Here is a 23005-nt window from a genome sequence, read left to right as displayed (position 1 = left end):
GTGTCCATGGACACAGGCAGGTAGCAAGAAAGATGGATTGCAAAGGCAGCCGGAAAACTCCTTTATGCGGGTTAGCTGAGGTATTTGCGGTGAGCTGAGTAAAAGAAGGTTGTTGTTGGATGTTAGTTCAGAAATGCCCCCGAGAGGTGGGCTTTGTATCCCCCGTGTCTATGTATGCCCAGCACAGGAGCCACCCTGTCCAGGCTGCTTCTCCCCTGGCTCATGCAGTGCAGAAAGTCAGGGCAGACCGAGGTAATTCTGGCTTTAACATTGCAAAGCATCGGACTTTGGGAAAACAGCATCCTTGTCACTGCCGGTCCTGCAGCAGGCACTCTCCAGTCGGTGTAGGTGCCTCCTGTGCCCGACTTGAGGCCGGGATTTCCCTGCGGCTGCTCCTGATGGCGTCGCTGCCGCCCTGGCAGCGCCGCACACCCACGCCTGGCCGCTGCCCGTGCCCCCCGCCCGCAGCAGTGCCGAGGGGCGCGGAGCCGAGCGGGGCTGGGGGCGCGGCGCATCGGGATGCAGGTGCGGTATGCAAATGAGACCGTGGGCGGAGCCCCTCCCGGCCACGCCCCCCCCCCTCGCGTCCGCAGCGCGGCTCTATGCAAATCAGCATGTAAAGCAGGGGGCGGGGCTCGAGCCGCGCGGCGTCGGCGAAGGGCGGAGCCTGCCCCGCAGAGGAGGAGCTCTGTATGCAGATTAGGGGGGCGTGATCGCGGCGTTATGTAGATGAGGGGGCGGGGCCGCGCCGGGCGTGTGTCGGCGCCTGCCGCCAGCTGCAGCCAGCGGTGCCGAGCGGCGCCAGCCCCGGCCCCAGCTGCAGCGCCCGGGCCGGGCCGGACCCGGCCGAGCCGAGCCGGCCTCCCGCAGCCCCCAGCCCGCCGCCCGCAGCCCCCAGCCCGCTTCCAGCATGGCCGAGCCGGCGGCGGCGCCGGGCCCCGAGGGCGAGGAGGGCCCGGTGCGCTTCGCCCGCAAGGGCGCCCTGCGGCAGAAGAACGTGCACGAGGTGAAGAACCACAAGTTCACGGCGCGGTTCTTCAAGCAGCCCACCTTCTGCAGCCACTGCACCGACTTCATCTGGTGAGCACCCGTGCCGCGCCCCCCTCCTCACCTCCATCCCGCTATCCCTCCCCCCCGGGACCTTCTGACCGCCCCGGGCCGCTCCTGCCCCCCCGGTGCGCCCCCTTCCGAGCCGGGACGCCCCCTTGCAGCCCCCTCAGCCCCGCTCGCGCCCCGTCCCGGCGCCGCTCCCCTCGGCCGGCCCCGGGCACCCCCTGCCGGCGCCGCTCCCCCCGTCCTCTCCGGGGTGCCATCGGCCCGGCCGCCCGGGGGGTGGTCGCGGTGCGGAGCCGGTGCCGGGGGTGCTCACCCGCCTCTCTCCCCGCAGGGGCTTCGGGAAGCAGGGCTTCCAGTGTCAAGGTGAGTGTCGCGCACCGGCGGAGACGCGGGGCAGGGGCCGGGGCATCGCTGCGGGGACTGCCAGGGGGGAGCCGGGCAGGGCCGTGCTGGCAGCGCCGTGCCCGGGGCGCGGAAGCAGCTTCGTCATTTTCTTACCCCCCCGAGCGAGTGCTCAGTGCTGTAAAGCCACTCGCCGGTCAGGTTTCGTTACCGGAGACGGGCGCCCAAGGCTTCAGAGGAGTCGTCCCCCCCACAAAAAAAAAAAAAGGCAGAGGGAAGTTTCATGTTTTTAATGCACTTAACATGAAAATGTGTTATAGTGGCAAGCGGGCTGCGTGCCGGCTTGGTGGCAGTCCGCTGCCATAGCTATGCAGTCGGGAAGAACTTGAATGGCTTAGTTGTGTTGCTGGGGAAAAAAAATGAGGCTTTATAACGAAATATGTTGCAATGGCTTCTAGGTTACTACAACCAGAGTTCTTTGTTCTGATAGTGCCAGAATTCTGGAAGGGCTCTTTAGGGGTTTATGGTAAGCCCTTGTAAAATTACGATGAACTAACCTGATTTTATTGGTTTGGTTGCTTAGTGCTCCTCTAGGTAGCCTGGCTGGGGGGATCATGCATGCTCGCAGACAGCGTAGTGAATCCTGGCTGTGATGGTGCCAATCACACCTGTGTGAGGTTAAAGTCAGGGCTTGTGATTCAATCAGGGTTGATGCTTGCAGTTGCTGGCACTGAAATTTTGCTCTAGTGAATATTTAGAGCAAAGCTTTATTTTACTGGGTGACTGAATCTCAAGATAAGGTATTTTGCATGAGAATATAACCACCGTACAACTCAAGCTGTTATTGTGGCACTGTCTTGGCATACTTCACTTGTATCTGGACCAGAAAACAGCCCCCCTGATGATGATGTGGCACAGGATCGAAACTCAAGGTGTGAGGTGCTACAGGGCATCCAAGCCTCGGATGCTAACTCTGCCAGCACTGCACCTGGGAGCTGGGATGGCTGCAGGTGGAAGGCTTTGTTTTGGGTGCTCTGGGGAGCATCTCTGCAGATGCTCCTACAAGCTCTAGGCCAAGCTAAATGGTGCTGCTGCTCATCCATAGCACCTGCTGCTTGCCTTAAGGGTGTAACCTCAAAGTCCCAAGTGTCTCCCAGCCACCTGTCTCAAGCCCCCTCCAAATGACTGGGCTGGTGCTGACAAGCAGAGGAAATCAGGTGTGGAGTCTAAAACGTGTCCTGGTGGAGATCTTCATGGTCATGCTTTCCCCTGGTACCTGAGGTTTCATACATGGGCAGTTGTGTTACTCGGAGGAGTTTAGTGTAGCTTGTATCTCTCTTTGTGGGGCTTCTGAGGCTTACCCAGCCATTAATTCTCTGACTCTCTTTGTGGTGCATACAGCATCACCGCAGGCGTGTTGGTACAAACACAGCATCTCCGAAATTTGAAGTGCCCTAGAGAAGGCTAGGGGGGTCATCTACTGGTGGGGCAGGCGTTTTCCTTTCTCTGTAATTTCTAGTGCTTTGCCCGGTTCTACCTATAGTATTCAATATCAGATAATATGAGCCTTTCCGAGTCTCTTGTCCAGCCATTGAGAACTATTGTCTAAACCTGTAATTGTGCACTTGCTCCAAGGTTTAACCTTAAATGTTTTAACTAATGTTAAATCAGTCTCCAGTGTGAGGTCGGTAAATGGGACCCATAACGGTAGTCTCAGATGTGCTAATGCACAGCAATTGGCCAGCAATTGACCCTGCCCCCCAGATGTTAAAACAGAGCAATCCTCCCTGCGGTTTCTTGAAGCGGGAGGCTTTACGAGCTGCAGTAATACCAGTAGGATTCCCATTAGCGTGCTGTGCACAATGACACTTCCAAAGGTGTGTGACTGGTCTATAACATATCTTTCTGCCTTAAGAAACCACTTTCCGTGTTATTCTGGTATTACAGACATGAAAACCACATTTCTGTATTGCAGTAAATTTTGCAGACTGTGGTATGTAAAAGACCATTTTTTTATTTCAAACACCTTCCAAAAATCAATGCTCTCTCGACTTCCGTGTCTGTCCCCTCTGTGGGGTTCTGAGGTCCTGTAGCACAAGTGCTGTGATTCGTGCAAGCTGTAGCTCAGCCCGTGGGTGTGATCCTCATTAGAACGAAAGCATCTTGCAGCTGGTGCCCTGTGATGGAGGCACGTGGTGTTCCTGTGTACGGTGCTTCCAGGTCGGGAAGGCTAGCTCGAGCCCTGTGCCGCTGCCACGCACCATCTGCATGGGCACTGTGGCCGCCCCAGGAGGGAGATGGCAGCTCGCTGCAGTGGGGTGCCAGGCCTGGCACGGGGCCTCGCTCCATCCCCCGAAGTCACCAGGCTGCTCGCCAGGGATCCGTCGTGGTGGCCGCTCAGGCTGTGCGTGACTCCCCGTTCTGCAGGCTGTTGGGGTTGTGCCCCCTTGGTGTCCTGCAGCTGTTGCTGAATTTGGTAAATGAATCAACTCTGCATGGAAGAAAAACCTCAGGACCAGCTTTTGCTCAGGGGTTCTCTTTTTTTTCAGCTGCATGAGGCTTACCGTAAGCTTTGATTGTTTGTAGGTTTTTAGCTCTCTTATAGAATACAGCTTCGATTCAACTGGACAACTTCCCTACCTATTTTATCCTATTGCTCAGCAGTGGTGGCTGGAAACATAGCTAGAGCACATAGCGGTCTTGTTTCTGAGCTGTTTCCTATTGCCATGCTTGCTTAAGTAGGCTTTCACCTGTGCCCTGATTTCTTTCTAGGGCATTTGTAATAATTAGATTGTTAATTAGCTCATTACTTGTGACTTTTGGCAGGAAGTTTGCAGAAACTGACTCTTTGTAGCTTGAAAGACTAATGGATACCACAAATGCCACTTAATTGCTTGCTAATCCCCTTATCCTTGTGTGCAATCTCCTTATCCTTGCATACATCTTAAAACTCCTGGGGCTAACATGTTTGCTCAGCCCAGCAGCAGGTCTGTGTGCTGGCTGTCCGGAGGCATGGGGCTGCTCCCCGCGGTCAGGGCTCGGTGCCAGGGCACTGGCAGTGCTGGAAGGCACGCGTTTGGTGCCGTGCTGTGGATGTGCCTGGGGCTGCCAGTAACAGCCTCTTGCTGGGGGGAAAGCTTGGTGTGCTGGCCTCGTGTAAGCGGGAGATGCAGATGGGGCTTCTAGCTATGCCATAACGATCTGTCAGAGCTGCAAGGTACATGGGCTTTCGTGTGACCTCGGAAATGACAAAGAGAAAAGGGTGCGTGTGTTCTCCCCTCCACCTCCTCCTTCCTGGATTTTGAAATCCATCTGTCCGATACCATTACCAGGAAGCGTATGAGGAGTGCAGAGAAGCGTCTTATCTGCAGGCTGTCTGGGTGAAAGAATGGCGTGCGGCTAAGTTACGACTGATGGCTTTGCTGTCTCTGTTCGCCTAACTTCAGAAGGGTTTTGAGGATGCCAAAGGAAAGGGAACTCATTTGAAAGCTGTAGAAAATGCTGTTCTTGGTCTTGTTCTCAGAATGTGCTGATTTAGTGAACTGCAAGCTTTCTCTTCATCTTTTTTGCTAATGTTCCCTGTTTGCAATCCTTGGGGCATATTTCTCTGTTGTCCAAACAGCTCTTGGTCTCTCTGTGGATCAGGGTGCTGGCTGCATTGGAGGCACTGTGAGGAGGGCACCTGCCCTGGTAACGGCATTTGTTCAACCTGCAGTCACCATCACAGCTGTTGGGCTGTGCTTTCACCTTGGGAACTTGGGAAGAAGTGCTTGTGTAGAGGTGAAGAGCCATATAATGTGATTCTCACTTACAAGCAAAAAATAACCTGCATCTGTTACTGCTTTCACGTGTGCAGAGTAAGTAGAAAAGATCTTGGAAAGAAGAACCTCGATTCCTTAAGAGGAGAAGGAAGAAAAAAGGCAGCATCATTTGGTAATGGATGCTTGGATCTCATGCAGAAACTTTTCTGGGTAAAATGTTTACTTCTTATCCCTAGCTACGGCTCGGTAAGCGAAGACACTCTTCAAATTTCTCTTTCCAAACTTAATGCCAAATATACTTCCACATTTTCTTCTCCCTGTCCTCCAAAGCTGGTGCTCTCATTTGCCTTACGTTTTCAATTCAACACTTTATACAAAAACAAAGTAGCTGGAGAATGTCAGCGCATACCTTTTAAGCAAGTATTTCTCTTGCTATCTGCCTTCAAAACCCACCCTTCCTTCCCCCACCTCTGCGCTGCCCTCCAGACGGAAGTGAAACCCATCAGCTCTAGCCTCTTGAGCTGCAGCTCGTGGTGGTTGTCGCCATTAACTCCATGCAGGCGTTCAGCGTGCACTTTTATTGACTGTATTAAGCAAGTGAGAAACAAAAGCAAAACAAACTCCAATCATTCAGAGTTGCCTCAAAACCAGTAATTTCGTGTCAACATATTATGCACAGTGGAGAAATGTTAGTGTTCAAATAGACTAATTAAAAATGTTACTGCAATTACTTTTGCAACACAAATGATGCTAATTATATAATGCTGCAGAAATTGGAAACATAATTTTGGAGGATTTTTGTGTGCCTTGCAGTGGTAATACAATTCTTGGTGCCGTAGCAATGAAGTCTCTGGGCACAGGGAGCCCCGCTCTTGGGCTGCTGGGGCAGTGCATCGGAGCAGGTAGAAATAGAAAGGGGAAGTCAGTCTGGTCCCCTGCTCGCTGCGCCAGATGGTCTGTAGTTCTGCAGAATTGTGAATAAAAACAGAGCTGTCAGGGAAAATGGGAAGATGTGCCCCTGGACACTTTGGCTGAATGGTCAGGTCTCCCTTAAAGATGAGTGTTAAAGCCTGGGGCCTGATCTGGTTTCCCTAATCCTGCTCTTTCCTGGGCTAGGTGCTTGCAATTCTGAAGAGCACCTGAAGAAGGAGATATGTTTTGGAAGGAAATCTGGACTTGCAGAAACCTCTTGCAGTGCCGGGTCCATGGCTATCAGGTTCAGCAGGGATCACTTGATATGTTAAGCCCTGTCAGTGTCTCCTTACAGTGCAGAAGGTTTGTTTTAGTTTCTCAGTGGAAGTGGTTTCTCTTTGCCCTCCCCCTTTTTAATTAGCATGGTAGATTTTTTTTGTATCTCCTGAGATAACTCATCCTAAAATGATCTTCAAACTTTGATAACGAAGCGGTCTGTTTCCTTCCCAGGGTATCTGCCACTGACCAGTGTCGGGAACAGGCTGGGCTGGGGGGTCTCAGCTGGCTCCCGGGCTGCTGGGGGTTTGCAGTGAGCTGCTCTGTCACCTGGGGCTCCAGCACAGAGGTTAGGCTGCCCTGGTACGTGAGGCTCCATGATGATGATTCTCCAGCTGTTGAGCCTTCCAGGGGAGTTTAATGCCTGGGTGGTCCCTAAGGAGACTTTTCAGCAGATGGTGCAGGCTTTTCCATATATCTGCTAGCTCGTTTGCATGCGATCCTACCAATTCCCTGGGCTCTTAGGGTGACTGCAGGGCATCCCCACGCGGCAGTGAGGGTGCTCTGCCCTCCCTGGCTCCCTGCTCTGGGCTCTGCTGCTGGCCTGGGATGCCCAGTGGGGTGTGCAGTGGATCTGGCTCCGGCTCGCCTCTGCAGACTGACCTGCGGGTGGGAGGCACCGGGGCACAAACCGGCAAGACGGCCCATGTTTGATTCCTGGTGTAGGACGGGGTGGGTTGGGTTGAATCTCCTTGCAAAGTCTGGTATGGATTCTGTTAATGCAGGGGTTTATCCAGACACTCACGCTAGAAGAACTCCACGAGCCCTTCTGCTGTGTTACTGCTCTCCCAGACAGCAGGCACGGCTCCTCAGCCCTCTGAATGCATTTGAGAAGACCAAAATCTAAGAAAGCTTGATACACTCATCAATGCTATCCAGTCCCCCTTTGGATTTATCAGCAAATAAGTCGCATGATCACCGTGACTAAGAAATTAACTTCTAACTGTGACCATTATTTAGTTCAGGGCAGAACTGCTTGGAACACGTAATTAAGAAGTGCACAATCAGAAGGGAAATGTTAAAGCACTGTCTCCTGTTCTGCCTCAAACGTGTGTGGTAATGAGGAGGGATGCTTGTAATGGTGGGTGGGATGGGATTTTGCCCAAGAGAGATGTTTGGGTGGATTATTCCTGCAGAAACCAGCTGTGCAGAGGATTAGTGCTGTACATTAACATAAACAGAGCCCTGGACCTGCCAGAGTCCGACTGTGGGTTGCCTTCTTATGCATGTGGCGCAAGGCTCCAAGATGAAGGACAACACAGACCAGCAGTGGAAGGTGTTTGCAATGCTGTGTGATTAATTCCTCTAGAATGGCTTCATGAATCACTATTCCAAAAGTCCAGAAATTAGAGCCATTTAGAAAAGGTGAGTAACAAGCTCCCTGTAGGAGAGGAGTGACTGTAGGTTTTCTGGGCAGCGTGCTCCTTGTTTTCATCAAGGCTTGCCATGTAAGGCAGATTGCTCAGAACAAACCTGGAAAAGGCACAGAAACACGACTGTAAAAGCAGGGCTCCTTGCACACTGATCCTGGGTGCAGCATTGGATCTGTTGTCTGACAGGCGATGGCCAGGCAGAGGAAGGAGGGAGGCGAGAGCATGGACAGACCCTCCGAACTTTCCAAGTAATGCTGTAGAAAGCAAAGCGAGGCAGGTGACTTGTTCATCCAGGAGTCCCCTGAGGCAAAGCAAACGAGAGGTGAGATTACTGGTAGAGAGGTAAAATGAATGGGTAAGTGCTGTAGTCCTCTGGACAAAAATTTCCCCCAAGCTTTTCAGTCCCTTCAGAGCTTACACGGAGGGCTGGCTGCTCCCTGGCACAGGACTGCTGCTGATGCACCCAGGAAGGAGCGCTCACCAGGAGCGACCTGGCCCTGCTCAGTGCCGGCTGCCCCAGCCTGCCAGGGAGGCCAACTTTTCCACAAAAGCTGCAGGAGGGGTGGGGGAGATGGGAGGGAAGCTCCAGCTGTGCAGTGCTAAGTAGCAGCCAAGCACTTTGCATTAGGCAGGAGTGGTTCCTGCAAGTCGCAGCTCTGGCTGTGACTTCCCAGTGAGGCAGTGTTCCTGGCTGCCGAGCTGTTTGTTTATTGAAAGCAAGACCAGCACTTACAGGATCCCACTTCATACGGTAGCTCAGCTCTCACTATTGCTTCCAATAGCTGATCCGGTTTCCCTCTAAAGGGAAATGCATTTCATGAAACTGACAGATGTATTCCTGCAGGTTCAGCTGCATGCTGCCAGCGTGCTTCAGCTCTGTATTTGCTGGCAGTGGTGGGTACTGTCTGCTGGCCACGTGCTGAGCTGCAGTGCATAAATTGCCTTGGGACTGTTCCCCTGCAGCTGCCTCATCTGCAATGAGCTTCATTGTGAACTGCAATAGGACTGGTCCTCCTCTTCCTGGGAAGAGGTTCCTGGAAGCCTGTTAACTCCTCTTCTTGCTTACCAATTGCCTCTTCTTCTGGAAGTCGCCCAAGGCTGGGCAGATGCAGGGTCAGCAATAGCTACTCTCCTGTTGGGTGCTGATAAATGCTGTTAATGAAGACCTGAGTCTTCCCCTTGTTGCTGCTCAGGCACACTTGAGCTGCCCACGTGGTGTATCTATCTGCTGGCATTTGCCAGCTGAGGGAAGGATGCATGCGGTGCGTGCCTGGCGTGTGCTCAGAAGCCCGGTGCTGTCTGGGCGCTGCTTTGTGGCATGTAGTTAACCTGAGGCAGAGCTGTGCTCTGCTCAGCTGGGTGCTTTTGAGGGCTTTGGGCTGACTTCCTCAGCTGGTCATAGCTGCCCTGCCCTTCCCATCGTGTAGGAGAAAAATAGTTCTAGCATGGTACTTGAGTCACCAAGTGTTTGGTGAACTGCTGTAGCCTTGTTAGCCTCTTGCGTTCCAAGTTTAACTTCGGTAGCGCAGGAGGATGAGTGCCTCCGTGGCCAAGTCTTCCTGCCGCAGCTGAAGCGTGGTGCCTGCTGTACATCTAGTGCACTTCAGTTGCATCTCCTCCATTAATTCACTTCCATATTTGATCTTGCTTTTGTGCCAGGCGTATACATCTTGTTTGGATGTGCCAAGCAGAACATACTCGCAGCTGATCCTAGCTGTGCGGGCAATGCCTGCCAAAAGACTCAGGAGTAGCAGTAGGTTACAGTACCTGCAGGCTCCTGGGCTCACTAACCTGAGGTGCATTGCAGTACAACTCCTGTTACATTGGCTCTCTTACATCCAGCTAAATCCGGTCTTCCGGAGAATCAGTCTACTTGCAAAATTTCCTCTTTGTGTAGAAGTGCTATTTCCTCTGAGCAAGAAAGTCTTTCTTGTTCCAAGCAGGTGATTCTGGGGGGCTGGTTGGGGAAATAGAGGTAAAATTAGTGACTCTGCAAGAGTTCTTTTTGAGCAGCTGGCCTTGAGCAGGGCTCATGGTTGCTGGCACAAGTTCACCGGTGATGTGTGCAGAGGGCAGGTGGGTTAGGCAAGCACATGTGCTCTCCTTAGAGCAATGGAAACTGCCGGCTGCTCGGGATGGCTCTGCCTCACTGTTGGGTGGGAATCGCATTTCAGAGCTTCAGTCATCCTTAGCTCTGATCTGGTCTTCCTACATTTGATATTTAGTCAGCAACACTGAAGCTAAAAAAGACTGTAATGCCTCAATCGCAGCCTTCAGGCGCTCCTTGTCTCCTGCTTGGTGACGCCGGCCGGTTCCTCCCGTCACCTGTTGCCACGTGGAGTGATGTGCCAGTAATAGCTTCACCTTTAGAGAGAACAGCTAACTACCTCCGTTCTGACGGTCTGAACAGCAAGCACATTTAATAGTTGACACTCCTAGTGCATGAACAAATGCATTTTCATGATTTCCAATTATAGCAGAAGAATGAGAAAGTGCGGTTGTGAAGAGGAGGGAAAGTCGTCCTGGCTCTTGTGAATGGCTTAATGCAACTGTGCTCAGTGACATCGCTGTGAAGTCAGGAGTCAGTACGAAGGCTGTTCTATAATATCAGAAGCTGGAGTGAGGGGGAAGTGGCCCACGAATTTCATTTGCATCACTGAGTGGATTAGCTCCTGACGCAGTGCAAAGTCATTATTTACCACCAGATCTGCTGCCTTTACCAGTGCAATGATTTGGGGAGAGGCTGATTCAGAGATCATTACATCTTGGTGTATCACTTGGTGGGGACCGTTAACACTTGCCTTGTAAGCAAAATGATGGTGCTTGTCAAGATTGTTAATATTGTGCCTACCCGGAGAGGCTGAGTAATTTGTTTTTAGTTTTTTCTTTCTTTCCATTTATTACAGTCCATGCTTTGCCTTAGTTCAGGAATACTTGGAAGTACTCCATAGCTTGCCAGTACCCTAGGGTAGCCAAGAAGTGAAGGTTGAAGGTTGCCTACGTGGTAGGAGCCGTGTGGCCCCTGTCCCCACTCCGGCGGGTGCCTCTCCCACCAAGCAGCACGCGCTGGGACTGTGGTGGTGCCGGCGAGCTTTGGGAGCGCAGTGTTGTCTCAGCTGCTTTTGTCTCCACTGAGATGCTGGAGCTGCTCGGGTGCCTTCAGGCACAGCCGGCACGTTGTCACCTCCCCGTACGGATGGAAGATTCATGCACAGCTTGAAATAACCCTCTGGGCCGTTATTTATAGGCTGGTGTCAGGCTCTGAGAGCTGCTTTCGCTGTGGAGCGACCTCTGCTACGTTGTCACGTGGAGGTTAGCTCTGCTGGAGGCTTGGTGTTCCATTGCCTGCTTCAGCCTTCACGTGGGCCTCTTCAGGAGAGCAGCCATTAAGGGAGGGGTTATCAGCTTCTCCAGGCTCATTCGGTGTCTGGAGACTTCATGGAATAACTGGCTTTTGGGGGCTGGTTGGAGATCAGGGCCCTCTCATGTGGCAGCTGGAATTGCAGGTGGAGAGAGCTGCTGAGAGCCCAGCGCTGCCCAGAGGGGATGTCTGTGCAGGGGGAGTTGAGACTGGAGCAGGAGACCTCTGCTCCTTATTTCCCTCATCTGCCATGGGAGATTGCTGCTTTTCTGCTTGCTGCCCTAGGAGTGGTTGTAAAACCAAACTAATTCACATTTGTGTGATCATGCAGCTAAGGACCGTCTCCAATAGCTGGGTCCATTAACTTCCAAATTTATCTTACTCATTCGTCTTTGATGGAGAGGTGCCTCAGGGCCAAAGTCTTCTGGAAATGAGGCTTGTAGGTCTGTAGCAGTAGCGAGTTATTCTCCAGAGTGAAGCAAAGTGACCTTCATGGCAGCCGAGAAGCTGATTTCAGAGATTGCTTCTGGGGCTTTCCCTGCATCAAGACATCAGCATCTGTACTTTCGTGGCCTGGCAGCTTGTCCTGCAAGCCGTCCCCTTCAGAGCCTGGCACGTGTCCCAGAAGTCTTCTACTGTGGTGTCACCTCCTTGATGCCATCTACTCCCAGTGAGAGGGAGACAGCCCTGTCCTGCACCACAGCTCTGGCATTCTGAGGGTGGCTGTGTGGTGGAAGCAGAACTTTGTGCTGAAGCAGAGGAGGTCTTGCTTCACCCTCAAGTTTTCTCTCTCATCCTCAGGCCTCTCCAGGCACCTGGACCCTCTCCGTGCCACCCCGCATGGGGTGGGCTGAAGGATGCTCCTTGCCCCAGGGAGTGTGCATCTCAAGGGCCGACCCCAGTGGCTGCAGCTGTGGGGCCAGCAGGGGAAGAGGAAGCAGGAAAGGCTCCCGGCGCGGCTTCCTCTGCCCGTGGAGGAAGGAAGGGGCTCCCTGGCCACACGGCGCGCAGACAGCCCGCAGGCGTGCGGGGGGTGGCTGGGCTGGGCTGGGCACCACAGCCCCTGGCTGGGGAGGGAGCGGGGGTTTGGGCAGGGAGGGCTCTGGGGAGTGGGGTTCCTGAGGGCACCCTGCAGGGCTCACAGCTGGGGTGTGCATCCACTGCTGGGACATGTGGCAATGTCTGTGCCAGCGGTGTGAGCCCTGCTGGCAGTGGGACATGAGCTCTGCTCCAGGTCAGGGTGTCCCCTCTGTCCTCAGCCTCCATGGGGAGGCTGGTGGGAGAGGTGTCCTTGAACCTGCCCCTGTGCCACGTAGCCAAGGGCAGGGGGAGACATGCCAGGACGTTGGCCTGTGTTACCTCTTAGCGGGCAGGGCGTGGGCAGATGTGCAGATGTGGCAGTGGTCAGAGCAGAGCTGACCTGGTGTCTCCTGGGGCTTCTGAGGTGGAAAAAGTCTCACTTATTGGGTCATTTAGAGACTCTGGATCTGGGCTTTTGGCAGGAGGAAAGGCTTTAATTAGCTGCTGCTCAGTAGGGCTGCTATTAGATCTTCTGAGCAAGATGCTGCTGGACTGGAAAAATGTAACAATAGCTCATTTGCTTAGGAAACCATTATGGTGATTTGCATTTTCGTTGAGCACTAAACCCTTGTAGAGAATCTCTTCTAAAGTAACTTCAAACTACACAGTTTAAATTTCTTCCTTCCCCAAAACTCTATGAATGTCTATTTTAATGCCAACCAATGTAGAGTTCGAATTCCTTTGTTTTGGTGTTCTTACCCTGATGTAAGAGAAGAAGATACTTATTTGGGCTGTGGACAAATGCTGTCATCAAAAACTGCATGAAAAATGGCTTGCTTATCTCAACCTTGGAGCAGAATTAAATTCTCCTTCATTGTATACGTAAAACCATTTTTTTCTTTAACAGCAGTCCCTCTATTGACCCGAATACTCAGGAGATGCATCCAGGCATAGGAAGCTTTGCAGCATGTATTCTGAATCTCGTCTCTGCTGCCGATTGAAAATAAAGTGCTTTGAAATGCGTTCTGTGAACTTTTGTGTTTCTGCCTGTGTCGTCAGCTAGCCCAAGGTGACGCTGAGCATTGCCAGCACAAGAAAACAAACTCATGGCCTCGAGCTGTCGTTGAGAGGCTCCAGGCTCCCTGCACCCACCTGGCCGGTGGGCAAGGGCAGACTGTGATGGGTCAGGGTGTGGGAGGTGGCAGCTCTGTCCTGAGGGTTTGCAGGGGGCAGAGGTGGTCACATCCCAGGAGCAGGGGGCTCGTGGGCTGTCTTGGGCTGCTCTGCTCTGCTGGGCGCTGGAGAGCACAGGGCTGGCTTTCCTGAGTGGCACTTCCTTGGCTTGCTGGGGAACTTTTCTGCATGGATCTTTCTAATCAATAACATTGCTTTTTTTTTTTTTAATCCTTTTTTTTTAATTTTTGTTTTGCTGAGGCTTCACTGCAAGTAGTTGCTGTTCCTGTCCCAAATACAGGTTAGAAATCTCCAGCTGTTTTGGCCTCAGCACGGCTCACTTCAGAAAAGTCCTTTGCCTTCAGTTGGGCTAGAGCTTGGCCTGAACGAGTGACTGGGCAAGGGGCTTGTCTTGTCGATCTGGTTTAGCCATTTCCTCAGGCAGGTGTGAGAGCTGCTTCCTGTGTGGGCAGGAAAAAAGGGATAATAGCGCTGTGCCAATGTGCTGACGCTACCTCCCTGACAGCGGCGGGGAAGGCGTCTGGCACAGGGGACAGCGGGATGCTGCCCGCCTGCAGGAGCCGCACGCAGCATCCCGGGGCAGTGCTGCCGACAGCTCGGTGGCGTGGCAGAGCCTCCTGCAGAACCTGCTCCCCTCTTCCAGGCATTGGAAATCTAGAGAAATTAAGTTTCTTCAAGTGTTACTATTATCTGAATCCAAGAGGATGAAAATAAATGACTGTTGCGAAGGGTAGACTGACTCATTTTCTAGTTCTGTAAATTTCCATTTAAGTTTCAGTTTAAGCTCAGGTATGAGGGGAGTGAAAGCTAGTAATTTGTGACAAAAACTTCTATTTTAGATCACTGTAGAAGAACTCCCTTTCTAATTGCAGAAATTATAAGGCTGTGATTCTTGTAAAGGAATACTGAATCCAGCAGTTACCTGTGAATTGCCTTTCAGATGCTTCTCTGTAAAGCCAGCAAAACAAGCTTTATGCACGGTAACTTGTGCTTTGGTACCTTGGTGCTGTTTGTGCCGTGCTGGGGCTGTGCAGGGCAGCCCCGGTAACTGGCACAAGCCAGGAGCACTGCCCACCGCCCCATCACTGCTGCCTGTTTGCTCTGGGACCTGCTGTTGCTGTCTGTCCGGCCTTGAGCTCTTGTTCTGGAAACCACTCAGTCCCTGCCCACTGCTCTTGTGCTGCCTGTGATTTGTAGGCTTTGCCTTCCCTCATTTGTCCCTCCTTCAGGTTGCGGGGTTCCAGCCTGCTTCATAATTCCCAATGTTAGCGATGCGGTAATTCCGATCGCTTTTCCCTTTTCCTGGCCCCAGGCCATGGGAGTTTGAAGGGCGTACCCTCTTCCTAAGGGGGTGGAAGTGCGTCCCTCCATCCCCCCACGTCTGTGGGTGCAGCCCCACGTGGGGGCTGTCTGGCAGCAGCATCCTAGCTGCGGGCGCGCTGCTTTATCTTATTCCTGAATCTGCTGCCTTGGCAGCTGTGCGCTTCAGCCTGCAGCTCTGCTGCAAGTTCCTCCCTTATCGCAGGCTGCTTGGCTATAATTTCTCTTCCACCATGTCAGAGTGAAACAAAAATACTTCTTTAAAAAGCAAGAGGAAAATCATGTGAGTAGCCAGTGTGATGTCAGCATTTAGAGAGGGTTCAAAACAACGTGGCTGATCTGGTAACTTCCAAGGGGGAAGCAGAGCTTGCAGGCACAAGGGTCTTCTGTCTTCCTCTTCATGTGCGGGGATGCTTGGACCAGTGCTGCGTGGCACTGTCTGTGGCCAGCCCTTGCTTGGACCAGGACTGCAGCTGTGAGCCTGCATGGGGCAACCCTACCATGGCCTCCCTACCACTGAGATCTTTGGCTGTCCCCAAACACTGTTCCTCTGCCCTGTGTGTGCAAATGGGAAAGCTGCTCCGCGCTTTGGGGATGCGGCACACTTGGAGCTTTTGGCATGCCCAGCGCTGCCTGTTCCTATTCAGCCAGCCTCTGCACCTGCTTCCACTGTAGACAAGTACTTGTGTGGTGCCAGTGCCCTTTCTCTTGTGCTTCTCCCTTTTGGCATGGGCGATGCCTGTAACCAGCTGCATCGTGCTTCAGACCAAGAAGTGCCTTCTCCCTCTGTCACTGAAGGCAGGCTCCCTGGGATGCTCCAGTCCATGCTCCTCAGCAGCACAAAGAAGTATTTCCCACCCCTCTTTAAAGCAACTTATTCCCCATATATATTTTTGAGATATATGGCAGCATTTTTCTTTCCATTCTTCCGCAGCCACTTGCGTGCAGTAGCTGCAGCCCTGCGGAGCTGGCTGGGAAGTGCTCTGTTGTTCGGTGGGGCTGTGGGATGGAAGCACAACCATCCCCTCCGCGTCCTTCTGTGCCCTAAATTAGAGCTGCAAGATGCTGCAGTGGGTCCATATGGAGACTCCTAAAATAATAGCTGTCAGCTCTCTGTTGAGTTGTATGGGGTGCTAAAGCTTTTGGCTTTAGGAATGGCAGCAAATGAAAAATGCCGCTCGGCTCTAGCCAGACCCACTGCCCATGTGTCTTTATCCCACAGGACATGTGTGTACTTTGAGATGGTTGCTCTTGGGATCACGGTCTCCTAGCTGTTATCCCATGATTTCTGAGGAGCTGCTATTACCCATCCATTTATTACAAGGCCCAAGCTGACCTTTCAGGAGACCTAGGGTCAAATGGCTTCTTTTAACACTGATTGTTCACAAAACTTCCAGGACAAGTAAATGGCCTTCAATGCAGAGTTCATGAGCTTGCCTGAGTGCTGGGGCAGTTGCTGCGTAATTGCCTGGGTTTTGTAGTTAAGGAGGTGTCTGGAACCCTGCTGCTTGTATTTAAATTCATCTTCCTTGCCTGTTGGTTTTGATGTGCTTTCCCCCTAAAAAGCAAGGGCTGATGGATGCCTCATAAAGAACTCATCTTTCCAGCGCTGCGGAGACCATTGGGCTCCTAATTGCTCTGCAGTGGCCTTCTAGAGGTCGCTGCCTGTCAGGACAGCTGTTCCCATTTGATTGGGTTATTGCACATTCAGGTCTTGTCCTGTTTAGGTTTTATTTGCTGTCCAGGCCCCGCTGTACAGGAATTGCCAAGCCATTACATGGAAGTGAGTGGTTTAATTGAGGAGGCTCGTGGTGCGGCATTTCTGATGCCGTCGGTGGGAGCGGGAGCTGCGGGTGTCCTCCACAGAGCCAGCGGGGAGCAGCGCGGCTAAACCAGGAGAGATGCCTGTGCCCAGCCAGGGGCCGTAATGAACTCGTGCTGAAATAGCAGGGGAAGTGATGGTCTGCAGGCACTGCTTTCTCCTTGCCTGTTAATGAAGCCGCTACTCTGCACTTGGGGTGCAGCCAGTGGCCCCCTCTCCACTCTCCACAGCGGTGGGGAGAAGCAGCTTGCTGCTGGGGCTGCACGTCATGGGGATGGCTGCATCAGGCAGCAGCAGTGGGCTGCTGAAATCCATGCGTTTGCTTTGAATTCAATTCTGCTGGGGCTTGACTGGAACTTCTGGCTTCTGTGGGGCAGAATCGGAGCATTGCTGCCACTGCTGCTTGGTGCCATGCACCTCCAGTGCTGCTCCCCTGACATCCCCCTTCCAAGGTGCAGCTCTCAGCTGTGCTGTCAAATAACATCCCACAGTTGCCTTATTACTGGCTTTGGAGGGAGCAAGAAGGACATGTTAATTACCTTGTTTTGTGTGGAAGAGCTGAGGGAGAAGTGCGGGATGCCACTTGTTTTTCCTGTGACTTCTCTGGCTCCCGCACTGCGATAGTGCACGGCTGTCCTGGTGCTGCTGTGGGTGCACAGGCACCACTTGTCACCAGTGTTCCTCTGCCTCTGGGTGGGACGGGGGCCTTTCTGTCTTCACCCTGGCAACACTGATGTTCAGTGTGTTCCCCTCACACCAGCTAATGGGGTTGCTCTTCAAAGTGTCCCCTGGCCACAGTGACGGGGGCTCAGCCGTGTCGCTGTTGTACCCCACAGTATCGCTGTGTTCTGAGTCCGATCCAGAACCTGAGTTTTCACTTTTGCTCTCTGCCCTTTAGGCTGTAGAGCAGATTTCAAAACAAGCCAGAAGCTTAAATGAGGATCTAACCACACACACTGCAGATGTTTGTGTGTAGGGTGTAGTCACAGACTTTTTTTAAAACTTGTTGGCATGTATGTGACTGGTGCAGGGGTGCACCCTGGGTGGCCAGCTGGGGCATGGAGCCCCTCTTCTATATTTCAAGGGGAGGTGGTGCTTGGTCCGGGGGTGTCGCTGTGCCTGGATGAAACCTTTCCATGTAGTTCAGCTTGTTTCCTTGGACTGTGGTGCTGTGCTGCAGGGCTGTGTGTTTGTGTCAGCCTGCTCCAAAGCAGTGTAATAGCATGCCTGCTGCATGCGGTGCTCCGTTGGTCCTTCACAACCCAGCAGCATAGGTGCTGCTTCAGGCTCAGAGCTGACCTTTGTTTTTGTAAAAGCTCAAAGAACAGCGTAGCTGTGCGCGGCCTCCCAGCTTAATTAACGCAGCACACAAATTGCAAAACCCGAGGTAACGGCACCCAGCGCGTGGGATCACAAAGCTGGTCTGTCTGCGTGAAACACAGCGCTCCTTCAAGGCAGCTCAACGTGAACGGGTGCCCGGCACAGCCCGCGTGGGCAGGAGTCCCCGGCCGGGGCTGTGCTGAGCTCTGCTTGCCTGCGTTGGTTGGCTGGAAGAAGTCAACGGAAGGCACCGACAGCCTGGCTTCAAGGCTTCCAGTTCCTCACTTCTTCACAGATTCTCCTGAGGGCAGCTGAATTCATCAGCCACCAGGCGTTGGTGCAAGCGCTGCCTGCTCCTTCCTGGCTCCTGGCTTCTCAAATGGGGCTGGGGCAAATGCATCTTGTGTGAAATCTCCGGCTGGCTACAGCCACATTTGTTTTGCAGCTTTTCCTATCACTTTTGTTGTTACTGCAGTCAATGTCCATCTATCTCTGTGCTTCTGGCCTGCTGTGTAGTGATTTCTCTTTCTGTGAAGACTTCTGAGTGAGCTGGATTGAGGAAGGGGTGGATCCCTTGCAGAATCTGCACTGCTTCAGCTGCAAGAAGAAATATTTTGAGGTTTGACACAACTTTAGCAGCTTCTCTGCAGGGAAAGCTGGGGTGATAGAAGTGGTAGCAGGTCAGGTTGTCTATTTTTAGAAGTCCCGTTTAATTGTCTGATGTTATTCTTGCAGCACTCGTAGCTGGATGGTTAGTTACTTACAGCCAAAGTTTATTAGCATGACCCAGCTCCTATTGCATGCTTGTATTTATTAAACAACAGATCTCATATAGAGTCCTGGATCTTCATGCTGTATCTTGGTTCGGAGAGGGATGAATGTTGTGAGAAAGCACTCCACATCCGTGAATTTTAATGGCAAAGAAACGTTACAGTTCTTGTCAGTCGTCTGCACCTCTCCCTGTTACCGTGTGCGGGTGAGTTTAGTGAGCATCTCCGGCCTGGGGAGGCTGCGCTGAAGGCTTATCGCAGCCGGTGTCTGCTGGCAAGCTCTGCCACCGTCCCTGAGCTGCTGCAGCTCTGTTGCACTTGCTGGATTTGGTTTCATGCTCTCATACTTCATCTCAATTGCGTAAAGGAAGCGTTCTCTGCAGTGGAGAGGTCTTTAACTAAATGCTTTTTATTCATGTAAGTTAGTGATGAAAAACTACCGCTTTTCCCTGCTCCCATGCTCCATAACGGGCATATTTGGTGTGTGAGGAGCCTTGTTGTGAGTCACTCGACAGCTGTCTTTGTGGACAGAAGGTGCCATCTGCGTGCAGCCTGTGATGTTCAGGGTGTGGGGGTCTCCCATGGCTTTGGGGTTGTGTCTCTGCAGGGAGAGGACTTGAGGCAGCCTCATTCCCATGAACGTCTACAGCAACGTGCTCTGCTCCTGCCAGCTCCTGAGATCTGATCCTCTGGGCACCACTTTGCAAGCAGATGTCCCAGCATTTAACTGCACAGCACCTCCCTGCACCCCAGCAGTGCTGAGTGGTGGCAGAGGAGCATTCAGGTCCTCCCCGGTCCCCAGGAGCTGAAGCAGGCCTGGGGAAGGCGTTGCTGCTGGGAATGCTGTAGCTCAGTTCCCTGGTCTGCTGCAATCTGCCTGTGTAACATTGGGGTCCCTTAGCCTCGGTGAGTAAACTACACTCCAGCCTCTTGAGAAGAGAGTGGGAGGATGAATACAGTAAAGGTAGCAAGGTGTTTGCCTGACCTACTCCACCGTGTTCATCATGCAGAGCGGGGATGGAAGCACAGCTCATCTGTGCTGCTGCTCTGACTTGCTGCATCCACATCACCGGCTTGTTCAGTCTCACACAAACACTGCTCTTTGCCCTCCACTCCTTCAGCTGTTGGTAATGGCTTCAAGTGTTCCCGCAACTAAAGCGTGACTTCTGCAGTCACCGAGGCTGAAGTAAAACTCTCAAAAGTCAACGCCTGATGTCTGTTGAGGAGCACGGAGCCCTGACGCCGAAGCCCTGGCTGTTGCATTGCTGTGTGGCTGGTTCTTAGAACAAGCTGCTGCAGAAGACGGGAGCCAGCGTACCGGCGTTACTTGCTGCGTCCTGCTGATGCAATTGGCTTTGTTTAGGGTCTGGAATACTTTGGAGCATGCTGGTTTGAGTGAATAGTTTTAATTAGTTACATTCTTAGGCTGTGGTTTACTGTGCTGACTCACTTCCAGCTCTCTGATAACTTGAACACATGACTTCATATCAAGGCAGAAGAACGGAAAATAAAATGAGGGAAGATGGCAGTGCACAGCCGGGGTGCAGCGTACTCCTGTAGCCTCTGGGTTCAGCTTTACAGTAACAGCTTTGGGGAAGCTACAGCCAGGCAGGGCCTGGGGCAGCAGGTAGGTGGGACCAGACTGGAAGCAAAGGGAACTCAAGGACAGCAGGCTTCTGCTCCCAGACTTGCAAAATGGTAGAGGAAAAGGCTCCAGTGTCCATCTAGTGCAGAACTGCAGTGTCCATTTGCTGTTTTCCCCATTTCTTCAGGCAAACACAGCTCGGTGGCTCAGGCACACCGGCACTTTGGAAGCTTAGCTCTCCTCTGAACATGTACGTGTGCTGCTCGGGCAGCTTAGCTTGGCGCTGTCCTCCCCGCTGATGGGAGAGCAGAAAACTGCAGCGTGGTGCCAGCCGTGAAGTCCCCTTGTGCACCCTGAGGTGCGATCTGTGGTATTGCTTCCCCAAAGCTATTTCTGGAGCCTGGAGGTTTTTGCTAACAACTGTGAACTTCAGTCGTGCTTGGTGTCTGGCACAGCGTGAGCATCGATGCTGGGTGTGACTGCGTGTCCTTCTCAGGGTCCTGCTCGTCCCTGTGCTTAGGAGGTTTCAGGGCAGGCGCCGTGACGGAGGCTGCAGGCGAGGTGTTGAGCTGCTGCAGACGAGCAGTGCACGAGAGCCTGGACACCCTGGGCTCCCTGCTCCTGGAAATCCTGCAGTAAAGGGAAGTCTGGCATATGCTCAGTCTTTGGTGATTTTGTCTAAGGCTTTGTCCCTAGTTTTTCCCTTGCAAGGCAGCCTGGGTTCTTCTCTTGGCAGAGGACCTGGTGCCATGCTCAGTCTCTCCTTGCTGCCATGTGGGGATTCTGGCTCTAGTTGCACTTTCAGTGCTGGAACATCGCTCTTCTGGGCTCCACCTGGCTGGCACGATGTGTTTGGCCTCCCTTCCATCCTGCACTGGGACATCAGGGCCGAAGCAGACATACCCTGTTGCAATAAAGTTCGCTATGAGAGCAGCTCAGGGTTTGTAAGCTGGCTGCTGCTCGGGCAGCGTGGGGCTCCGTGTCCCCTGGGCAGTGTTTCCCTCCTGCTGCCTTCTCACCCGCCGTCCAGCACGTTGCACACACTCTGTGGAAGCAAGATGTGGCTTGCAGCGCTGACCCCTGGTTTGCAGGCAGGGCTGGTGAGCTGGCAGCTCTGCATCGTGTTTCCATGGGCAGCATTGGGTTGCCAATCGCGTGTCCCTGGCCACCGGCAGGGCCAGCAACCCCCGGCCCCCCGGGGCCTCGTGCAGCCCTGGCCAGGGGCTGCGGGGTGGCTGTGAGCGGCTGCTGGCGCAGAGGAAGGTGCTCGTGAGTGGGAAGGCTGGAGGGGGAGAAGCTCGCTGCTGTTCCTCCTAATTGCTCTCCCACTTCTGTACCCGCGCTTGCGACGAGCTGTCTTGAGTTGTGTCCCTGGGGACGCTGCCTGCCTGTCAGTACCCGGGACGCTCCCCTAATCGGGCAACTTCAATCCATCCTTCGCTCTGCTTTGACTCAGTCCATCTTCCCTTTGATGTGAGTGATCCATCCTCCTCTTGCCACAGCACGGGGCACACCCCTGGGCCAGCGTGAGGGAGCTGTGGGGACTGTTCCCCCCGTAACAGCGAAGGAGCAGGATGCTGCTCCCCGGGCATCACGGCCCTCCGCCTGCTGGGGGCTGCTTCTGTAAGCTGCCTGTAGTCCTGAGCTCGCTCTATGTCATCGCCTTAGCCACGGCTGGGTTTGCTGAGCTGCTCCGTGCATTGCCTCAGTCCTGCTTGTCCTGTTGGTGCTGAGCAAACGCTGCAGATGCAGCCCAGAGGTGCTGAGGAACTGGTGCCCCTGACCACAGCCTGCCACACGGAGAGGCTGGGGCTCTCATCTGCTGCCCAAGCTGGTTTTGATCTTTGCTGCCTTCCATTTTCTTCACTTGTGTCCTTTTTCCTCATCTGCCCTGAGTTCATTGCTGCTCCCCCAAGGCTGCACCATTCAAATGACAATCTGATGCGGCAGTGAAGCCTCGAGTGCTGGGGATGAATTGTAGCTGTCTGCACCCGGTGGGAGAAGTTAGAGTTCTGGAGCTTCTGCGCATCAGCTGAGCAATGGTTCCTGATGAACCCTTTTTAGGCAAGGAAGGTCGAAATGCTGTCATTGAGGGGAAGTTCCTGCTGCAGCCTGCAGAATGATGGCAGCTTTCACTCCCTGCTCGCTCTTTCGAGTATTTTTTTTTCTCGCTTAAAGAAATCCTTGCTCCAGACTTGCTACTAGAAACTGGTAATAAAATTTGCAGAAGGTTTTTCTTGTAGATGTGGTGAGGGTGTGCAGGAAGAGCTTCCTTGATCTGCGTGGGTGGTTTTACTTGGTCTGGGGTTGTATAAAGCCTCTTGCGCTGTAGTCCTGCAGGCTTTGAGATGGAAACCCTGATTTCACCGAGATGATGGTGTGAGGCTGCCATGTAACACAGCTCAGTAGCAGCACCCAAACCAGGCTGCACTTTGCTCGTGCTGAGGCGTTGGGGGGCCTCAGGTGGGTGTGATGCAGCGAGGCTTTCCGTGGGGCACATCTACTGAAACACACAAGGGCTCCCACAGGATGAGCATTGCTGTTGAGAGAGATGAAGGCTCTGCCAATGCTAATGTGATGCAGTTATATGCAGAAGCTGGGACAGTCCTTCCAAAATCAGTATTTGCTGACCTGCTTGTAGCCCCTGAAACCCGTCACATTCCCTGTGCAGTGTGCTGGGTGCTTGGAGCTCCCTTGCTGGTGTGACCCCAGAATCCTGACACGCTGAAGCTGGTCCTCCCAGCGGGGTTTTGGTGGTTTGTCTGGCAGCTGCAGCTGGGTGTTGAGGGGCTCTCTCCAGAGGTGTCCTGTCTTCGCTGCAGCTCCGCCTGCC

At 53.2% G+C, this 23005-nt stretch overlaps 1 protein-coding gene across 2 annotated transcripts in view; it reads left to right on the top strand.

Annotated features, from left to right (window-relative positions):
- Positions 1-723: 723 nt before the first annotated feature.
- The window catches only part of PRKCB (protein kinase C beta), a 114745-nt gene continuing 92463 nt past the window's right edge, over positions 724-23005 (top strand). Inside the window, exons 1-2 of one of the 2 annotated variants that reach the window (XM_035339352.1) lie at positions 724-1080; positions 1388-1419. In XM_035339352.1, the coding sequence (XP_035195243.1) occupies positions 911-1080; positions 1388-1419 (202 nt within the window). In that variant the 5' untranslated portion in view covers positions 724-910. The remainder of the gene's footprint in view (positions 1081-1387; positions 1420-23005) is intronic. The other variant, XM_035339353.1, reaches the window with a different exon arrangement.

Source organism: Oxyura jamaicensis, chromosome 14 (assembly GCF_011077185.1).
Source record: "Oxyura jamaicensis isolate SHBP4307 breed ruddy duck chromosome 14, BPBGC_Ojam_1.0, whole genome shotgun sequence".
In the NCBI taxonomy this organism is placed as follows: Eukaryota; Metazoa; Chordata; class Aves; order Anseriformes; family Anatidae; genus Oxyura; species Oxyura jamaicensis.
Note: the sequence above shows the minus strand (reverse complement) of the source record. Positions and strands in the feature narration are given on the sequence as shown.